The sequence below is a fragment of the Dermacentor variabilis genome, chromosome 3 (assembly GCF_050947875.1).
Source record: "Dermacentor variabilis isolate Ectoservices chromosome 3, ASM5094787v1, whole genome shotgun sequence".
Lineage (NCBI taxonomy): Eukaryota > Metazoa > Arthropoda > Arachnida > Ixodida > Ixodidae > Dermacentor > Dermacentor variabilis.
Window position 1 is genome coordinate 52,303,359 of NC_134570.1, and position 18,635 is coordinate 52,321,993.

Below are 18,635 nucleotides of genomic sequence, written 5' to 3' on the forward strand. Positions count from 1 at the left end.
GCCACAGGGAAAGTGCAAGCGTTAGACATGCAAAGAGACGCCGCGAGAATGCGCAGCGTCGAAGCACTAACGGACAGGGGGCGAATGCGGTCGCTACATTGACCTCGACGGTGCGACGCCTGTTGCATTCCGGACCGTCTACAGTGAAGCAATTCGCCAGCCGATAAATCTTACAACGACAGAAAGCTGAGCTAGTTGGTAAGGCGCGCGGCGAGTCACGTGGTCAGGCGGCGACCTAGCCGCGGAGAGCGCATGCGCCAAGCCGGCGGCGGTATTGCTCGGCGCGGTGAATCACGGGATGCTTTGCCAAGGCTACGGCGCAAATGCGGTCAAATGAAGGTCAAATTCGCGGCGATGGCGAAACTTCGCTCGACGAGGCTCAGGGCCACTTTAAGAGTGGAGCCCCCCCCCCCCCCTCCAGCATTCGAAGATCTGAAGATCCGTGGCTGCTTTTCACGCTTCCCGGCAACTGCAGCTTATGTAACTGTAATGCTTACCGGAAAACGCTGCCGATGAACCACATGCACGAAGGCGAGCTTTCTGTTAGAAACACAGCCTTTTGCATCGGCCGATCTCCTGTTACTGTTTCGCACTTTTATTATTTCAGTCTGAGAAGATCTCACATATAAGTTATATGTTGTCGGTCGTTTTTTTACATAATCTTTGTTTGCAGGCTGTCATTCTCAAAATTACGAGTAGTAACCTTGTAAAGCATGAAAGACAAGGTATGAGCAACTTTGTTGATAAAAGAGCAGTTGGGTATGCGTTCTTAGAAATGATTCTTGCCTGAAAGACGGTTAAAGCTGGAGGCCGAATCGGATCACGCCGAGTTTCACACTGCGAACACTGAGTCAGAATCACGCTAGTGTTCGGGTTTGCAGTGAGCGACCGCACGGGCACCTACATTTTAATACTTTTGATGGCCTGGTTATCAGAACCACGCTTGTTCTATTAGTGCAGACGATTATTTTAACAGAAAATGCGAACAGAAGATGCGAGTAAGAATCACGCCAGTGTTAGGGTTAACTACCACTGGCCGCTTTGACGTCGGATTTTCTGCAACAAGGGGCCCTTAAGGCTATAACGTTGAAAATGGTCACTCACGAGAGCGCGCACGCACATAAATCACGGGCGCCAACAAAAGACGATGCGAACACTGAGTCAGAATCACCACCGCTGTGTTTAGAAAAACCTTATTTATACTGTGGAGTTCTCACCCGTGCTCTTGGGACAAAGGAATGAGAACAAAGTAGTGCAAACAATCACAAGGGCATTTATGGCACCTTTCATAGACTAATGCCTGCTACCCGAGTTGCTATCCACAAAACATGCCGATGGGCGCGCGACAAATCGCGGAAGTCCGACTCACCGCGATTGGATAACGAGCGAATATGTTCGTCCCATGCTGGACACCAACGCCTGGTCGTTCGCGCGTACGGTCACGCAAACGCTGGCGCCTTCGAACGATCATATTCGCCGTTTCGGGGGTAGGCCTCGCGAGATGGTCTCACAAAAGCATAGATCGGCGCACGCACCGAACGTCCGCGCCGCTTGCCGAACCCGAGCCAAACAGTAAGAGCCTTCTTTTTGCGCCAAGTAACCCTGCCGTTAGGTGGCGCTGGCCGAGCCACACTCGCGCCATCTCTCGCAATGCGCTTGTGGGGTCTACGTGTCTCACAGGAGTACCGACCACCGCGGGTCCGAGCTTAGCGAGCTACAGGGCCACGTCAGCCGTCAGCCTCTAGCACCGCTGCGCGCGAGCTCAGGCCACAAGGTCCTACCGAGCGACGCACTCAAGAATATAGTATTGCTCTAAGTTATCTGATACCCTTTATTGTATGCGACAGCACCCAACACTGTACGAACGACCGGTCCCGGGGCGGCGGGGAACCAAAAGGGTCCCGCACCAAGGGCGGAAAGTACAGTCAGGGGCGCCTATAACACATCGCTACGAGAGCACAGGCTCAAGCTGGGACACGCCGCTAGGAAAAGTCCCGGCGGCTATGCTACTTGCTCTCATGACAACTAATGGGCCAACTCGCGAGAGCTCGGGCAATCTCCTTCGGCTTGGGCCTCCGATAAGTGCGGCTCGGCGTGGTACGACCTCGCGCGAGCACTAGGCACGCGTTCTTCGGCTTAACATCCGGACAGGATCAACACGAATTACGCGCTCTCCGCACGGGCAAAGGCGCTGTGCATGAGCTCAGTCCTAGTCACAAAGGTGTCGGCGGACGAGAGGGAGCATGTAGTACTTACCCGGCACATTCCCAAGGAGAAAGAGACACGCTACTGCCACGACAGTAGCGAACAGGGGCCGCTTTGTGACGTCATAGCTCCGCCCTCACCGCGAACCATCGCGAGTGGGGCGCCACCGCTGACAACTGGTTCGGAGCGAGGCGACAGCGTGGCTTAAGTATTGCAGACCCACGTGAAATGGGCGCGCGCAATGGCGCGTCGAATTCCCCAAATCCCCACACGCTTCAACCAGACCGACTGCCGCTGGCATCGAGCCACGCGGCGAAGCCGGATAACAGGAGACGGGAGCTATGCGGGAAAACAACATATCACGAGACGCGTGAGAGTCGCGCATCCCCACAAAACCAGAGACCATGCGAACACTGAGTCACAATCACGGCACAAGGACGATACCATGTAGAAAGTACGAATCATTGTATGCATGACGCGTTTTGAAAGAAGTGTACGAGTCCGCACTCACTAACATATAACCACGTAGACTTACGGAAGCACACAGTTACACATAAACTAATTGTCATATTACACAAAATGAAAGCATCTAGAAAAAGTTCATTTCAAGAAGAGACGATACGAACACTGAGTCACGATCACGGCACAATTCCACCAGGACGATAACAATACAAAGGGCGAAGCACTGTATACATAGTACGTTTCGAAATAAGCGTCCGAGTCCATACTCACTAACAAATAACCACATAGACCCACGGAAAGGCACAGTTACACATAAACTAATTGTCACATTACGGAAAATGATGTTCATCATATACAGTGTACACAATGGTTATGTACAATGATGATGTGACTTTGCGCAGTCTTCTAACGATGCTATGAGCTGTGTATATACAAAGATGAGCATGCATACGAGAGCGCACAGAAATCACGGCCACCTACCTACATGTATATTCAGTGAATACTTTTGATGGCTTGGCTACAAGGACCAGGCTGGTCGAAAATTGAGCCACACGCGTCCATCAGCCAGTGACAGGAATCGGCATGACCACTGTCGAAGGAACTCCTCTTCCCCAGGAAAGAACAACTCCTCTGACTTGTGGTCCACGATTTAAGTGTACGCCCAGTATCATGTACCGAATTTCTGTGCGAAGGAAATAGCAGGCGAATTTGATCACTGATTACGCTGTAACAGGCAGAGCAGAAATCGCACAGCAAGCAGCCGGCAGTCGACAGACGCGGATGGGAACGCGAACTCACCGCGATAGTGTCGTTGCCCACGCGCCGCGCGACTGACCACTTTTCTACTGCCCGACCAGAAGAAGAAACCAAGAAAAGAGAGAGAGGAAAGGGGAAAGGCAGGGAGGTTAACCAGAGAAAAAGATCCGGTTTGCTACCCTACGCTGGGGAGAAAGGGGAGGGGGAGGTAAAGTGGTAACAAAGTAGAGATAAGGAACAAAGGAGCATAGACACACAATCACAATCGGTCACTGTCACCGAAAACTGTCATCGCACAGCACAGTGACACTTGCAGCACTATCAACATCTGTTTAGGCTACAGCCGCTTGGCCAATTCTGTCGCCCTCAAAAACCGCAACAGTGCCCTCGTCGCCCTCTGCTGCGATGGCTTGGGATAGCGGTATATTAAAATAAGTTCCTCTGTGAGAGGTCTTCGATCAAAGCGCGCTATCGCGATTGTGAGTGATTGTCTCTGTAAATTATAGCGAGGACAGTCACAAAGAAGGTGTTGAAAAGTCTCCTCGTTACCACAGTCCTCACACGAGGCGTCATCGGCCCATCCAATTCGGTAAGCAAAAGACTTGGTGAAAGCCATCCCTAGCCCTAGACAAAGCAGGGTAGCTTCGCGACGGCAGGGTCCAGCTGGAATACAAAGGCGTAGAGAGGAGTCAAGATTGTGGAGTCGGTAGTCGTGAAAACTTCCAGCGTTCCACAAGGAGAACGTGATGTCACGGCTGAGCATTCGAAGTTTTGTAGCGGCATCTGTCCTTGATAACGGTATCGGCTCCTCTTCGTTCCCTTGAAGAGCCGACCGAGCAGCATTATCAGCGTGTTCGTTCCCTATGACTCCGCAGTGACTTGGAAGCCACTGAAATGTCACGTGGTGTCCTCTCTCAGTTAAGGTATGAATTAGTTCTCTAATCTCAAATACCAGTTGTTCGTGTGGTCCGCGCCGCAGGGCCGATAGCAAAGATTGCAGTGCTGCCTTCGAGTCACTGAATATTGACCATCTTCGAGGTTGTTCATGGCTGACGAGACGAAGTGCAGCGCGAAGAGCTGCAAGTTCCGCAGCCATCGATGTCGTTGGGTGACATGTCTTGAAACTGATGGTGGTGGCTTTGGCTGGGAAGACCACGGCTCCAGAGGAACACTGGAGAGTTGCCGATCCATCAGTATAAATATGTACGTGTTCGGCGTACCTCTCGTGCAAAAGGAGCAGAGTTAGTTGTTTAAGAGCAGGTGATGACAGCTCAGATTTTTTCCTGATTCCTGGTACGGTGAGGTGTGCTGTGGGTCGAGCCAAACACCATGGAGGAGTCGATGGCTTAGTTGCAGGGGTGAAGCCTGATGGAAGGCAGGTGTAATACTCCGAAACTGTAGTACAAAATGATGCCTGCGGCCGTTCTGACGGTAGTGTTGCCAGATGGTTGGAACAGGCACGGGCAACGTGCCTAATGTGCACTCTCAACACTTCTACCGCAATGTGTGTTTGTATAGGTTGGTCCCGGGCAATCGCAATAGTCGCTGCTGTCGATGTGCAATTAGGCAAACCAAGACAAACCCTGAGAGCCCGAGCTTGAATAGCCTGTAGAGCACGAATATTTGTCTGGCAGGTGTTGGTCAGTACGGGCAAACTGTATCTCAAGAAGCCCAGAAAAAGAGCCCTGTACAATTCCAACATTGCATGCACTGACATTCCCCAAGTCTTTCCTCCCAGAAACTTGAAAAGTTGGGAGATTGCTGTCAGACGCTTTTTCAAGTAGGTCACGTGCGGGCTCCATGAGAGATCTCTATCAATGATTATGCCAAGAAAATTGTGAGTCTTCTCATAAGAAATTATGTGGCCATTTATTGATATGGCGTAGGGTGTCATTGGTTTGCGAGTGAACGCCATCAGTGCACATTTGTCTGACGAGATTTCAAGACCTTGGTTGCGGAGGTATATAGCTATTAGAGTAGCAGCTTTTTGAAGTCTTGCACGTATCTGAGGACGTGTCACACCTGAGGTCCATATACATATGTCGTCGGCGTACATTGATATCTTGATCGCTGCTGGCAGATGATGAACGAGACCAATGAGTGTGAGGTTGAATAGGGTGGGGCTTAGTACACCGCCTTGAGGAACACCTTGGTACGGTACGTGTAGTGTCGTACGGTTTTACCATCACCGGTACAAAGAACGATCTCATAAAAAGGTAATGAGAGATCCATCGGAAAACTCAACCACCTAGGCCAACCATCTCAAGAGCATTGAGAATAGCCTCGTGATATACGTTATCGTATGCCCCCTTGACATCCGAGAACAAAGCTGCAGATAATCTTTTGTGTGACTTTTGAAGCTGGACGTACGTAGCGAGATCAACAACACTGTCTACTGAAGAGCAATGTCGACGAAAACCAGCTATGCAATTCGGTAACATGTTGTACTGTTCCAGGTACCACTCCAAGCGGGCAAGGATCATCTTTTCCATTATCTTTACCACACAGCTGGCCAGCGCTATGGGGAGGTATCAGGTGAGTTCAAGTGGGGACTCGCCTTGCTTCAGGAGAGGGACCAAGCGACTTATCTTCCGTTCTTCGGGAACCATGCCATCCTGCCAAGATGAGTTGTTCTGTCCATGCGCCATCACTCAGGTTGTTCAAGGCGCGGTAGGACATTCTATCTGGTCCCGCGGATGAAGAACGCCTGCATAGAGCAAGAGCCGCTTCTAGTTCCTCCATTATGAAAGGAAGATCCATGCGGCCGTCACGTGAAACAGGGATGCGACTGGGGGCTGGAAAGCCTGGACCGGTTGCTTGGCCAGCGATCCTTGCACAAAAGTCTTCTGCAACATAAGCCTCTAGCCGCCCCTGGAAGAGCGCAAGCGCTTTGAATGGGAAGCGTTGTTCAGGCAGGGAACGTAGACCACGTATGGTTCTCCAGATGTGGGAAAGTGGCTTTCGGGGGTCTAGTGACTGGCAAAATCTTGTCCAACATCGAGATGCCAATCTATCCATGCGACGTAGAAGTTTCTTTTGTAGTCGTCTGGCTGTCCTAAGGTCTTCGATGGATTTTGTACGCCGGTAACGCCGCTCCGCACGACGACGGAGTGCACGAAGTCGCTCCAACTCTATATCCAATTCCGTGTGCTTCGACGATACCGTGACCGTGCGCGCGGCGTGTAGCATTGCAGACTTGATTGCTTCCTCTAATCCAGAGGACAAGCCCTCTCGACAAGCATCTTCCATGGTGGAAGATGCTATCTTTCATCAATTAATCAATTAATCGAATGGTGTTCTGTGGTATGGGACTGGACATCCCTTTGATGACGAGGTACGTGGGAATATGATCACTCCCGTGTGTCTCGATATCCGAAAACCATTTAACATATATTGTGAAAGTTCTGGAGGCGAAAGCTAGGTCAAGACAGCTGCCATAATTCACGCCTCGTATAAACGTTGGGCTGCCGTCATTCAGGAGTGAAAGGCCGTGGTTGCAGGCGAAGTTTGCAAGTCTTTGCCCTCTTGCATTTGTCCTTGCGCTTCCCCATGCTATATGGTGCACATTAAAATCTCCGATGATGACATATGGGGCCGGGCACACACACAAGATGTTCGTTAATCATTTGAGATCAAAAATATTTGAAGGCGATATATAAACGCCTACAAGTGTATACATGAGTGCGCCCTTTTTAATTGTTAGGCAAACGTATTGATTCTTATCATGAGTCGGAATCGGCTGGCGAACATAGGTCAGTTCTCGACGAATAAAAACGATGGCTTTGCTGCATGCATCAGTTGTTGCGGATATAACAGCTTCGTATCCCGATAGTCTGACTGGTTTTGACACATTAGGATCACATATGACAATGATTGGGAACAAATTAGTACATATATACTGATGAAAGTCTGAAAGGCGTGATTTTAGTCCTCTTGCGTTCCACTGTATTATTGACGCTGCCTTGACTTCTTCTCGAAACGATGGGCGATGGTTGGCCATGTCTCTATTCGAGAAACTCAAGTACTGGGCTTAAGGCGTCCAGTACTTTCAGTGCATTTTCAGCAGACGTAGTTCCAAGGTTCGACAGAATCACTCGAATGGCATCTATGAGGGGACGCAGCATTGAAAGGACTCGACGATCTGCTTTGGCCGTGTCATCAGCGGCAGGAGTAGGCTCCCGAGCGGGCTTGACAATCTGTAGTTCTGTGGGAGATTGCTGGCTCGGAAGCGCAGGCCATTCTTCTTGGGACAAATTCCTTTCAGGCGACTTCCTTGTGCTGGTCAGCCCATTTTTGGCCTGATTGGAAAATGTGAGTGCTACAATGGAAGTGGCCCTCTCCTTTCGCGGCTCTGCCTTTTTTGAGGTGGTCCGGTGAAGCCGACGCCGACGCCGGATCGTTGCAGCAGCCTCCCTGTGTGTCGAATTGTCCCGAACCATTTGCTTGAGGACAGCGACCTCTTTCTTGATGCGAGGGCAGTCCCTAGACGAGGCAGCATGGGAACCATTACAGTTGCCGCACTTTAGGACAGTAGCCCGGCACGTTTCCTCCGCGTGAGGTTCAGCACAACGGGGACACAGTATCGAGTTTGGGCAGACACCCTTGACATGTCCAAGCCTAAAGCACTGATGGCATTGAAGAGCCTTTTGTACGAAGGGCCGGACAGGGTGTCGGAAGTGACCGACTTTGACGTGTGTTGGTAAGCAATTTCTTTTGAAGATCAGTTTGACGCAGCGCGATGTTCCAAGGCGGCTCACACGCGTGATGACAACACCCTCACTTGCTGGTTTGACGGAGATAGGCAAGTCCGCGTTGGGAATGGCGACATCGATGTCATAAATAACACCTGCTGTGGATGCATCATCTATCGGGATATATGAACGCACTTTGATGCGCCCTAGCTCCGAGATTTGCTTCAGTTTTTCGAGCGCACTCCCGTTGGTAACATCGATTGCGAGGACATATTTTCGTGCATTTATCCGAATGTCCTTAATTTCATTCAGCACGACCCCTTCCAAGAAAACAGATAGTTCTTGCCTGTTTAGCAGTCGGAGGTTGTTTGAGGGCTTTTCGGGTACGAACACGATGGCGTGAGGCCAGCGTTCAGGCCTTGACTTCAGAGTCGTCGTGCTCGCTTGCGTTGATGGGTTCGCGTTGACAGTCCTCCTTTTGGCCCTCTTTCTGCGGACAGTCATGAATCTATCATCCGATGAGTCTTCATCCGACATCGAGTATAGCTCAGTGTCATCGGTGTCACTGAGCACGCTTCCTCTCTTCCTCGTGAGGGACGGCCTTGATGACCTCTGGCCAGGAAGGCCTCTGGAAGGCTCCGCGTCCATGGCCACAAGACCGGGAGCCGAAGCACCAGGAAATCCCGAAGATTTCGTCGGAAACCAGAGAACACAGATAGAAGCGTTCTAAGAAGAAGGCACTTCGTCGTCGTCCAAGGAACCAAGAAGAGACTGCATGGACCTAGTAACCCGTAATAGCGGCTGTACAACGTGACAAACGTACCACACACATGGCCGCAAAATACAGACTTCGCTATATATATATATATATATATATATATACATATATGGAGAGAGAAAGCACGGACAGGAAAGGCAGGGAGGTCAACCAGAAGATCATCCGGTTTGCTACCCTACACTGGGTGTCGGGGAAAGGGGAATAGAAAGAGGGAAAAGGGAGAGAGTGAGCACTGAGTGCGTGTGGGCGGGACACTATGCACAGGGACACTATAAACGGTATCTTAAGCCGGTGCACTTCAAGTATTGCACTAATGCACGATTCGCCTTTCGTGCGAGTGACGGGTGGAGCCACGGTCCGAGTAGCTTTGACTCAGTGAACGGTCTTAAATCCAGTCGGTGTAACGTTTCCCGCAGAGAGAGTCGTTGTACATCGTAGCGGGGGCAGGTACACAATAGGTGCTCGATGGTCTCCTCGCACCCACGGGAATCGCACATCGGGCTCTCGGCCATTCCCAAACGATAGAAGTATGAGTTCGTGAACACTACTCTCATCCACAAGCGGTACAGCAAGGTTGCTTCGCCGCGGGAAAGGCTAGATGGCAGTTGTAGCCGTAGCGTGGGGTCCAGTTTATATAATCGGCAATTGAAGGCACTTGAACTCCAGAGATCTTGCGAATTTTTGCGTGCATGTAGGCGAAGTTCCCTGGCAGCGTCCGACCTCGCCAAAGGTATTGAACGCGTCTGGGTATCTTCGTGGGCAGACCGGGCACCCTTGTCAGCTAATTTGTTGCCGACGATGCCACAGTGAGCAGGAATCCATTGAAATATAAGGGTGTGCCCTCTTTCCTGAGCATGGTGGTGCACTTCCCTGATGTCAGATGTCATCTGCTCGTAAATTCTGTGACGTAATGCAGACTTGTGACTCTTTGTACCACATTTTGAAAAACATGGCGCGTACGACTATGCAAACGGATGATGGTAACGTAGATATGCTTAGTAGGCTGTTTCAGCTTCCACCTGAGGTCGCTGACCGTCTTTGTTCACGACCGTCATCTAATGAGGGGAAAGCAGCATTATCTTCCATGAAGCGTGGCTCAGCCACAGGGCCGGACGGGTTACCCGTTGAGTTTTACCTAACATTCTGCGAAAATATTGGTGCCACTTTTGTTTCTGCTATCAGATGCTCCTTAGAACTTGAAATTCCCGGCTAGTTTTCACGACGGTCGTATAGTGCTTCTGAACGTTGACTACAATACTTTCACAGCTGTTGTCACTCGACCCTTGGGAAGCATGATGCCTTCCTTAACAGGACACCATCAAGCATGCTTGGTCCCTGGCAAATAGATACAGTATCTCGTCCGTTACGCGCGACATAATGACGTGCACGCTGACTATTTCATCACGTGGTCTCCTAGTTTCGCCATAGCTAGATAGATAGCTACATAGCAGAGAACATAGCTACATATTGAATGCACTGACCTTGTTTGGATTTTCGTCAAGTTTGTTGAACTATCAGGAATGTCTGTTCAAATATCCGAAGTACATTGTTTCTTGACGTTCGTGAAAGTGCACCGTTTCCTCTTACACGTGGTGCTCGTGAAAGTTGCCCTATAACCCCAGTACTCTTTGTGCTGAAGCCTTGAGCCATTTCTGCGCTCGGTACTGAGAGAATCGTACGTGTGCGGTCTCCCATTTCCTGGTGGGAGACCGCCGTCGTGGTGGGAGACCGCCGAGGTGACAGCCGTCGCCGAGGGCATCCCATTTTAACGCGACAGCGTTAAGGAGCTCGTGTCGCAGAAAAGCCGGTGTCGTCGGCGTCGGTGTCGGCGGCGTTGGCCGTGAGCAATATATCCCAGCAGGAACTTCATGAATAAAAAGCAACTTGCAAGATGGGCTGGGTGGGAATCGAACCAGGGTCTCCGGAGTGTGAGACGGAGACGTTACCACTGAGCCACGAGTTTTTTTTTCTTTATTTAACTGAGCCACGAGTTCGATGCTTCAAAGCGGTACAAAAGCGCCTCTAGTGAACGCGGTGTTGCCTTAGAAACAAGCTGTTTCTAAGGCTCAGGCGTGCGTCGCTTGCTCAGGCGCACATTTCTTTGTCCCGCCGAACGCTGCGTTGCTCGACGCTCACCGCGTCCGATGCGGGGCGCGTAGTCGCTCCGCCTTAGCCCATTGTCTTACATCCCTTGGCGGGTCGACGGGAACGCTGTCGCGTTCCACTCTTGAAGGCGAAGCTTAAGCGTCCTCCAATTTTTTTTCTCTGGAATGAAGATAGCTTATCCCGTAGTCTTCGAATTTTCACTGAGTGCGGAAATATTTCAGGTGCGGCGCTAAATGTTTCAAAATGTCGTCATTTGGCTATTGGTTCACCACAGATACGCCTAAGTCCCCTTTTTCGTCTTCAAAAGAGCGATTTTTTTTTATGTTAGGCCTTGATTACACCTATAATGGCATATCAGACTCTGTGTGACTCTCAATTCTCGATTATGTAAGGAAAAATATTTAGGATGTATAAGGCTATGATTTACCCCTACTAGAAAGAAGGTACTTAGCACAGTCTCTATCTTGCGGCCGAGTATGGTGCGTTTGTCACGTTGTACAGCCACCATTACGGTTTACTGGGTCCTTGCAGTCCCTTCTTGGTTCCTTCTTCTGGGGTGCGATCGGACATGGTTGTTCTGCGCGTTTGTTCAGTTACTGGCGCGCGCGATCGGCCTACTTGGCGCCAAAAAAATACATTCTTTTAGATAAAGATTTCATTCATTTGGAAGACGAGAAACATTTCGTTTATTAGTATACTATCTGCAAGCAGACGACAAACTTCGGAACTTCCAGGGAGGTCACCGCTTCCTGATTGGCTGCTCTCTCCGCCCCGCTGTCACAAAGATTGCATACTGCCACTTTGTGACGTTGCAGCAACCGAACAGAACGCGCATCGAACAAAAATTGGAGGACGCTTAAGCTTCGCCTTCAAGAGTGGAACGCGACAGCGTTCCCGTCGACCCGCCAAGGGGTGTAAGACAATGGGCTACGGTGCAGCGACTACGCGCCCCGCATCGGACGCGGTGAGCGTCGAGCAACGCAGCGTTCGGCGCGACAACGAAATGTGCGCCTGAGCAAGCGACGCACGCCTGAGCCTTCGTTTCTAAGGCAACACCGCGTTCACTAGAGGCGCTTTTGTACCGCTTTGAAGCATCGAACTCGTGGCTCAGTGGTAACGTCTCCGTCTCACACTCCGGAGACCCTGGTTCGATTCCCACCCAGCCCATCTTGGAAGTTGCTTTTTATTTATGAAGTGCCTGCCGTGATTTATCGCTCACGGCCAACGCCGCGGACGCCGACGCCGACACCGACGCCGACGACACCGGCTTTTCTGCGACACGAGCTCCTTAACGCTATCGCGTTAAAATATCTCCGAACGCGCCCCTGCTCGGGCCGTACAGAACTGGTCTGTCGCGTGGCGCTTCGGCAACGACGCTCTCGCGGTGGGTTCGCGTTCCCATACGTTTCTCTCCGCTGCCGGCTGTTCGCTCTGCGATTTCTGCTCCGTGATCGGTGTCCTGCGCGTGAACTCACCCGCTATTTCCTTGGCACAAAAATTCGTTACATGTTACCGGATGTGCACTTAAATCGCAGCCAAGTGTTAAACGCGCCTGCATTTTTCTATACGGCCATTGTATTTTATCCCCACATACGAGAGGTATTTCCTTATGTAGAAGTTCTCGAAAGCCGTGTTGTAGACCTATGTCAACCTTACTGCTTCCTCTAGTTCTCCCAGGGCGCCGCGCATGTTCCAAGAATGTGTCGTGGGGTGCGAGAACTGCGTCATTTCTGCCTGAACACCTACGCGACTTAATGTGGCGTCTAGAGTGGCAAGTGCTTCCAACTCGTGACAGGCTGGAGCGGTGGGCAGTAGTCCCATCTTCGCTGTGTCCCAATTGCCCCCTTCAAGAATCCAATAAATATGGGCTGTTGCAATGCGTCGTTCCTAGGGTATTTCTGAGGGTCGTGTATGCTGGTTTCCGTGACCTTGGAGTTAATCGATTTACTACATCAGGTCTCTGTTCACGTGGCCGCTTCACACGATATTTGATTGCTGCGGGGGACCTACAGGGACTGGTACGAAGCAGTTGCCGTACAACATTGTCGCCGCGCTCTGTTTCCATTTCTGGAGAGGCACTACTCGGAGCTACTGTCGTTTGTCAGGGGAGTTCTTCTTCCTTGGGCAGGAGGAGCTGCTTAGGCAGTGGTCATGTCGGTTCTTGTCGGCGGCTGGTGGACGAGTATGGCTTACTTTTCTACCAGCCTGGTTCTTGCAGGCATGCCACCAAAAGTATTCATTGAATGCAAATAGAATGTAGGTGCCCGTGATTTCTGTGTGCGCGTGCTCTGGTATACATCATAATTTTTGTATATACACATCTCAAAGCATCACTACAAAATCATGTAAAGTGTCTGTCATTTCCTCATTGTACATAACCATTTTGTGCACTGTATATATTGAACATAATTTTATATAATGTGGCAATTAGTTTATGTGTAACTGTGCGTTTCTGTGTCTGTGTGATTATATGTTAGTGACTGAGGACTCCGACGCTTCCTTGAGAATGTGCTGTGTATAGGATGCTTCGTACTTTGTGTGTGTTATCGTCCTGGTGGAACTGTGGTGTGATTATGTCTCAGTGTTCCTATCGTCTCTTGTTGAAATAAACTTTTTCTAAACACATGTGGCTATATATGTCAGTGAGTGTGGCCTCGGACACTTCTTTGAAAGCGTGGCTTGTATAGGAGTGCTTCGTACGTTGTGCATGTTATCGTCAAGGTGTCATTGTGCCTTCGTTGTGACTCAAGTGTTCGTATCGTCTTTTGTTAAATACGCTCTTCCGAAAACGTCAGTGAGCAAAACGGGGACAATAGGGACAAACCGGTGGCGTACTCATTACAAGAGAATCTTCGCCCTTGTCATCTTTATGACACTCCGTTAAGAGGAAGCTTTAGCTCGGGCCCAACTCCGACGCGGCCTATTCAAATACATGTAAAAACGCAAAAACGTTTTTCTGAGATAACCCCTGGACCGATTTTGATGAAATTTGTTGCATTTGAGAGAGTAAGATAAATTCTAGTGACTGTTGGAAGCAGAATTTTGATTTAGGGCTTCAATTTTGTTAGAAAGATTTTCAAAAATTCAGAATTTTGAAAAAAATAGAAGCATGAAGTTTACAAACTAATAGCTCTGCATCAAGAACAGATATCGCGGTTCTGTAAACGGCATCCATTAGATCATTCAAAGCGGACAAATATTATATGTCATATTACATCTTACGTGAATTTGTTACATTGTTTACGAGGGTTCTGCAAAAGTTGTAATTACATATTACTACATTTTTTGAGATTCATGAGAAACATATCAATTTTGTCCGCTTTAGATGTGCTATCAGATACAATTCACAGAATTGCGATATCATTTTTTCTTGTTGAGTTACAGAGTTGTAAACTTGATAGTTTCGTTTTCTGAAAATTTGCAATTTTTGTCAATTTTTTATAAAATATTGACGGCCTAACTCAAAAATTCGAAACCAACAGTCACCAGATTTTAAGTTTTTCTTTTAAATGCAGCAAACCCAGTCAAATTTGGTGCAGTGGTTGCCGAGAAAAACGAATTCTCATTTTACATGTATTTAGATAGGAGCACCCGAGCTAAAGCTTCCTCTTAACAGTAACTTGGCAATGCTTGAAGCTTTCGCTGCAGTGGCTCCCCTCGCAATCGGCGTCCAGGGCAATGAGGAAGCTGACGCCCTATCAAAGACGCCACTTTACTCGTCAGCGCCGTGGTAACGGCCTTCCACTATATATGCAACGCACACGTTGCAGCAGCACCTTACGGCGCTTCACCCTGATCGGCGTGTCGCCAGCAGTCGACGCCCATTCCTGATCGCGGCCTCAAAAGACAGGAGCGGTCTCTTCTGTTGCGGCTACGGATCGGCTGCTCCTGGACGGCGTCGCGGAGGTGCAGCAAAGGCCTGGCTCCATCTCCGAGCTGCTCAGCGTGCGGCAATGTCGAAATAATCGAGCAACTCCTTTGTTTCTCCCCGCTTTCTTACAAATTTGAGGAGTCATTCCACTCTGTGAAGGTGGGTAACCAGTGAAACTGTAGGACATCACACAGGGTTAGACAAGGGTACGTGTGTTTATTTTCGTTTGGTAATGGTAGCGACGATAGCTTTTTGATTAAAGCGATATACACTGATTGATTCGGTTACAACCTTAGACAGTGAACACCTCTTTAGGTGCAATGAGTCTGCGTAATTATTCTGAAAAGAACTGATGGCCTCACTCAGAATTCTGCTTCCAACAATGAATATAGAAGTGAACTTTTTTTCTTTAAATGCAACCAATTAAATAAATTCAAATATGTGCAGAAGTGGCCAAAACGAAACCATTTTCTGCGTTACCCATGTTGTTAAGAGGAAGCTTTAGCTCGGGCCCAACTCCGACGCGGCCTATTCAAATACATGTAAAACGCAAAAACGTTTTTCTGAGATAACCCCTGGACCGATTTTAATGAAATTTGTTGCATTTGAGGGAGAAAGTTAAATTCCAGTGTCTGTTGGAAGCGGAATTTCCATTTAGGGCTTGAATTTTGTCAAAAGGATTTTCAAATATTCGACCGTTTGAAAAAAAATAGAAGCACGAATTTTACAAATTTATAGCTCTGCATGAAGAACTGATGTGGCGGTTCTGTAAACGGCATCCAATAGATCATTCAAAGCGGACAAATTCCGCATGTCATTTTAGATCTTACGTGAATTCGTTACGTTGGTTACAAGGGTTCCGCAAAAGCTGTATTTCCAAATCACAATTTTTCTTACATTCATGTGTAACATATCAAATTTGTCCGCTTTAGATGTACTATTAGATGCAATTCACGTAATTGTATTATCATTTTTCGTTGATGAGTTACAGAGTTGTAATCTTGATAGTCTCGTTTTTTGAAAATTTTCGGTTTTTGCCAATGTTTAATAAAAAATTGACCACCTAACTCAAAAATTAGAAACCAATAGTCACTAGATTTTAAGTTTTTCTTTTAAATGCAACAAACCTCGTCAAGTTTGATGCAGTGGTTGCCAAGAAAAACGAATTCTCCTTTTACATGTATTTAGATAGGAGCACCCGATAGGAGCTTCCTCTTAAAGGGACACTAAAGTGAAAAATGATTTCTTCTGCATCAGTAAATTACCGTTCTACAACACCAAAAACACCACTCTTACAGCGATAAGACGTTTGGTAAGCCAGAAAAAGCGCAAGAACGAAATACGGGTGGCGACGCCTACTTAAATTCCCGCACCTGGGGGCTGTGACGTCTGGAATTTTGACGGCATCTTCTAGGGCCTACTAATGATATATAGCGGCACAGATTGACTACGTTGTGTTCTAAAGGAACCAAATATTAAACATGGCAAGTTTCGGGAACCTTTATTTAGCCAACGCGGCCGAAATGCTAAAACATACTTTGGAGTCCCTGACGTCACGCTGACGTACCGGCGCTGGGGTTTCGGCGCAAAATTCAAATACTGATACTTGGACCTTCATTTTCTCATCTAATAATTAAACAATTTTTTTTAAATGACTGCCTGCAGGGTTCTCAAGCAATGCTTCATTAGTCTAAACTGATTTATTGTTTCGCTTTAGTGTCCCTTTAAGTACAAGGACCCCAAGGGAAGGAAAGCTTCCTTGCGATCGAATTACTCATACAAACGAAAGAAACAAGTCAGCAACTGGTACTCACATAGAATAACGCATTTATTCTTCGTACTTTCATCTGAGCAACAAGCACAGCGCAGCAAAGACTCCTCTGTACGCTTGAACGAGCCGGTAATGAAAGGCACCGACGACCCAACATTCCGTTCGCCCCTTTAATCTGTGCTGAAGGAAGAAGGCGCCTCAAAAAGCGGGTAATTATTAAACAGCGCTACAAAGATGTATTGCAGACAAAAGGCTCTGGTTAAACAGCTTTCCGGAGCATAATGGGGAGAACGAATGCACTAAAAGAAGACTTATAGAAATTAAAGGAAGAAAAGGTAGTGAACAAATTTCATACCTAAAAGCAAGAAAAGGAGTTTTTAAAAACAGGCATATATTACTTCCTATAATAATAATTTACACCTATGTACACAGAGAAGATAATTCACACGCGACATATATGGGCTCACTAAAGCGCTAGACGAATAGAGGTAATGACACCGGGTCCACATCTAATGTGGACGAATGCAGAAGACGTCAAACCACAACCAGTTAATTTTATAGCTTGGTCTGGGAAGCGTAAGAAAAAAACCAAAGCATCATGATAGTGCAGCTCTCGAGAAAAAAAAGAAGTTCTATACGTGACGTCGGCAGTGATACGCTATGCCCACACGACGGACAAAGAACACAAATCAAAACTACAGAACCAAACAGTTTGTTCAACGAAAGAAAAGCAAAAAAAAAAGGAAAAGAAAAACTAATGAAAACTAGCTAAATCGGGTTCAGCGCATGAAATTTCGAGTAGGCCGATTGGATCGACGATTCTCGAAAAGCAGAAAGTGGCTCCGGTAGAATAAGCGGCCAGTTGAACTGGACAGATAGCTAACGGCCTGTAGCTGTCCGTTTTCTGCATCTAATAAGTTGCTATTGCTTCAATGGGAGTGGGGCACTAGAGGGTCTTGTCAGACCACTTGAACTTACATGTTTATGAGATGGGGAAGGGGTCGGGGAACCCAATCCCCAGCTACCCTCTCAACCATGCCTAACTGCGTGCCCACAAAAGGCAGTTGCATCACACCACGCTCTCTTCGTTAACTCTTCGTTGACTGGCAGCGCCGCCTGTTGAACGTCGGTAGAAGCTGCACACATTCAAATATGGCGCGCAGTTCAAGCTCATTCACGTGGCTACAGCACGTGTGCACGCCACAGAGTTCTTCCTTCCTGATTTGTAAGACTGAGATGCGTATTAAAAAAAGGTGGGCGTTGAAGCACGCTCGCTAAAGGAGTGTCTTGAGTACGGCTGCCTCGAGAACATTGCTCAAGATCTGGGGACGTCGTCGACCGAACATTCTATGGTATGCCGCCTGTCAGCTATTTGTCACAATCGCTGGAATGTGAGGGATTACGATATCAAGGTCGAACGAAGCCATGGTCAGGGTCATTACACACATGGCAGTTACTGTTGTTTTACACAGACGGCGTCGCTGGCTAGAAATACACTGTTTCGCTCCAGTGCCAAGCAATGCACGACTGACTCGACGTAGTGTGGTATCCAGTCAGCACTCAGTCTTCAGACGCACCTTCCAAACGAGGTCAAGGCGCATACGTTGAAAACAGGACAGAAAGATGACGATGCAGCTCACTTCACAAAGTTTTTCGGAAAGCAGGGGGAACAGAAACAAGAGTCCGCTTGGAGGTCACGTGGTCGTGGAGCCGCGGTGAGGCCATTCCGATGGCCACCTCAGATGCCTACATATATGACTTAGTCATGACACGTGGGAGAGCTGACTGTAGTCTTGTGTGACGCTGTCTCCTGGAAGAGGTCATACCATGATGATATGCGTATCAGGATCGCCCTGTGAAGAAAAAGAAGGTAATGAAAAGATAGTAAAGCAACTTTAAAGAAACTGGCAAGGTTTCTCAAGTGCTTGAGGATCTAAAATTCAGTGTTGGCCAACCTAAGCAGACACCAACGATATTCATAACTGCGAACCATCC

General features: G+C 48.3%; 1 protein-coding gene across 4 annotated transcripts in view; it reads right to left on the reverse strand.

The window, feature by feature from the left end:
* Positions 1-16,679: 16,679 nt before the first annotated feature.
* The window catches only part of LOC142575598 (uncharacterized), a 311,632-nt gene continuing 309,676 nt past the window's right edge, over positions 16,680-18,635 (reverse strand). For all 4 annotated transcript variants that reach the window (XM_075685082.1, XM_075685080.1, XM_075685083.1 and 1 more), the window contains one exon: positions 16,680-18,493. In XM_075685082.1, coding sequence (XP_075541197.1) covers positions 18,461-18,493 — 33 coding nt within the window. In that variant the 3' untranslated portion in view covers positions 16,680-18,460. The remainder of the gene's footprint in view (positions 18,494-18,635) is intronic.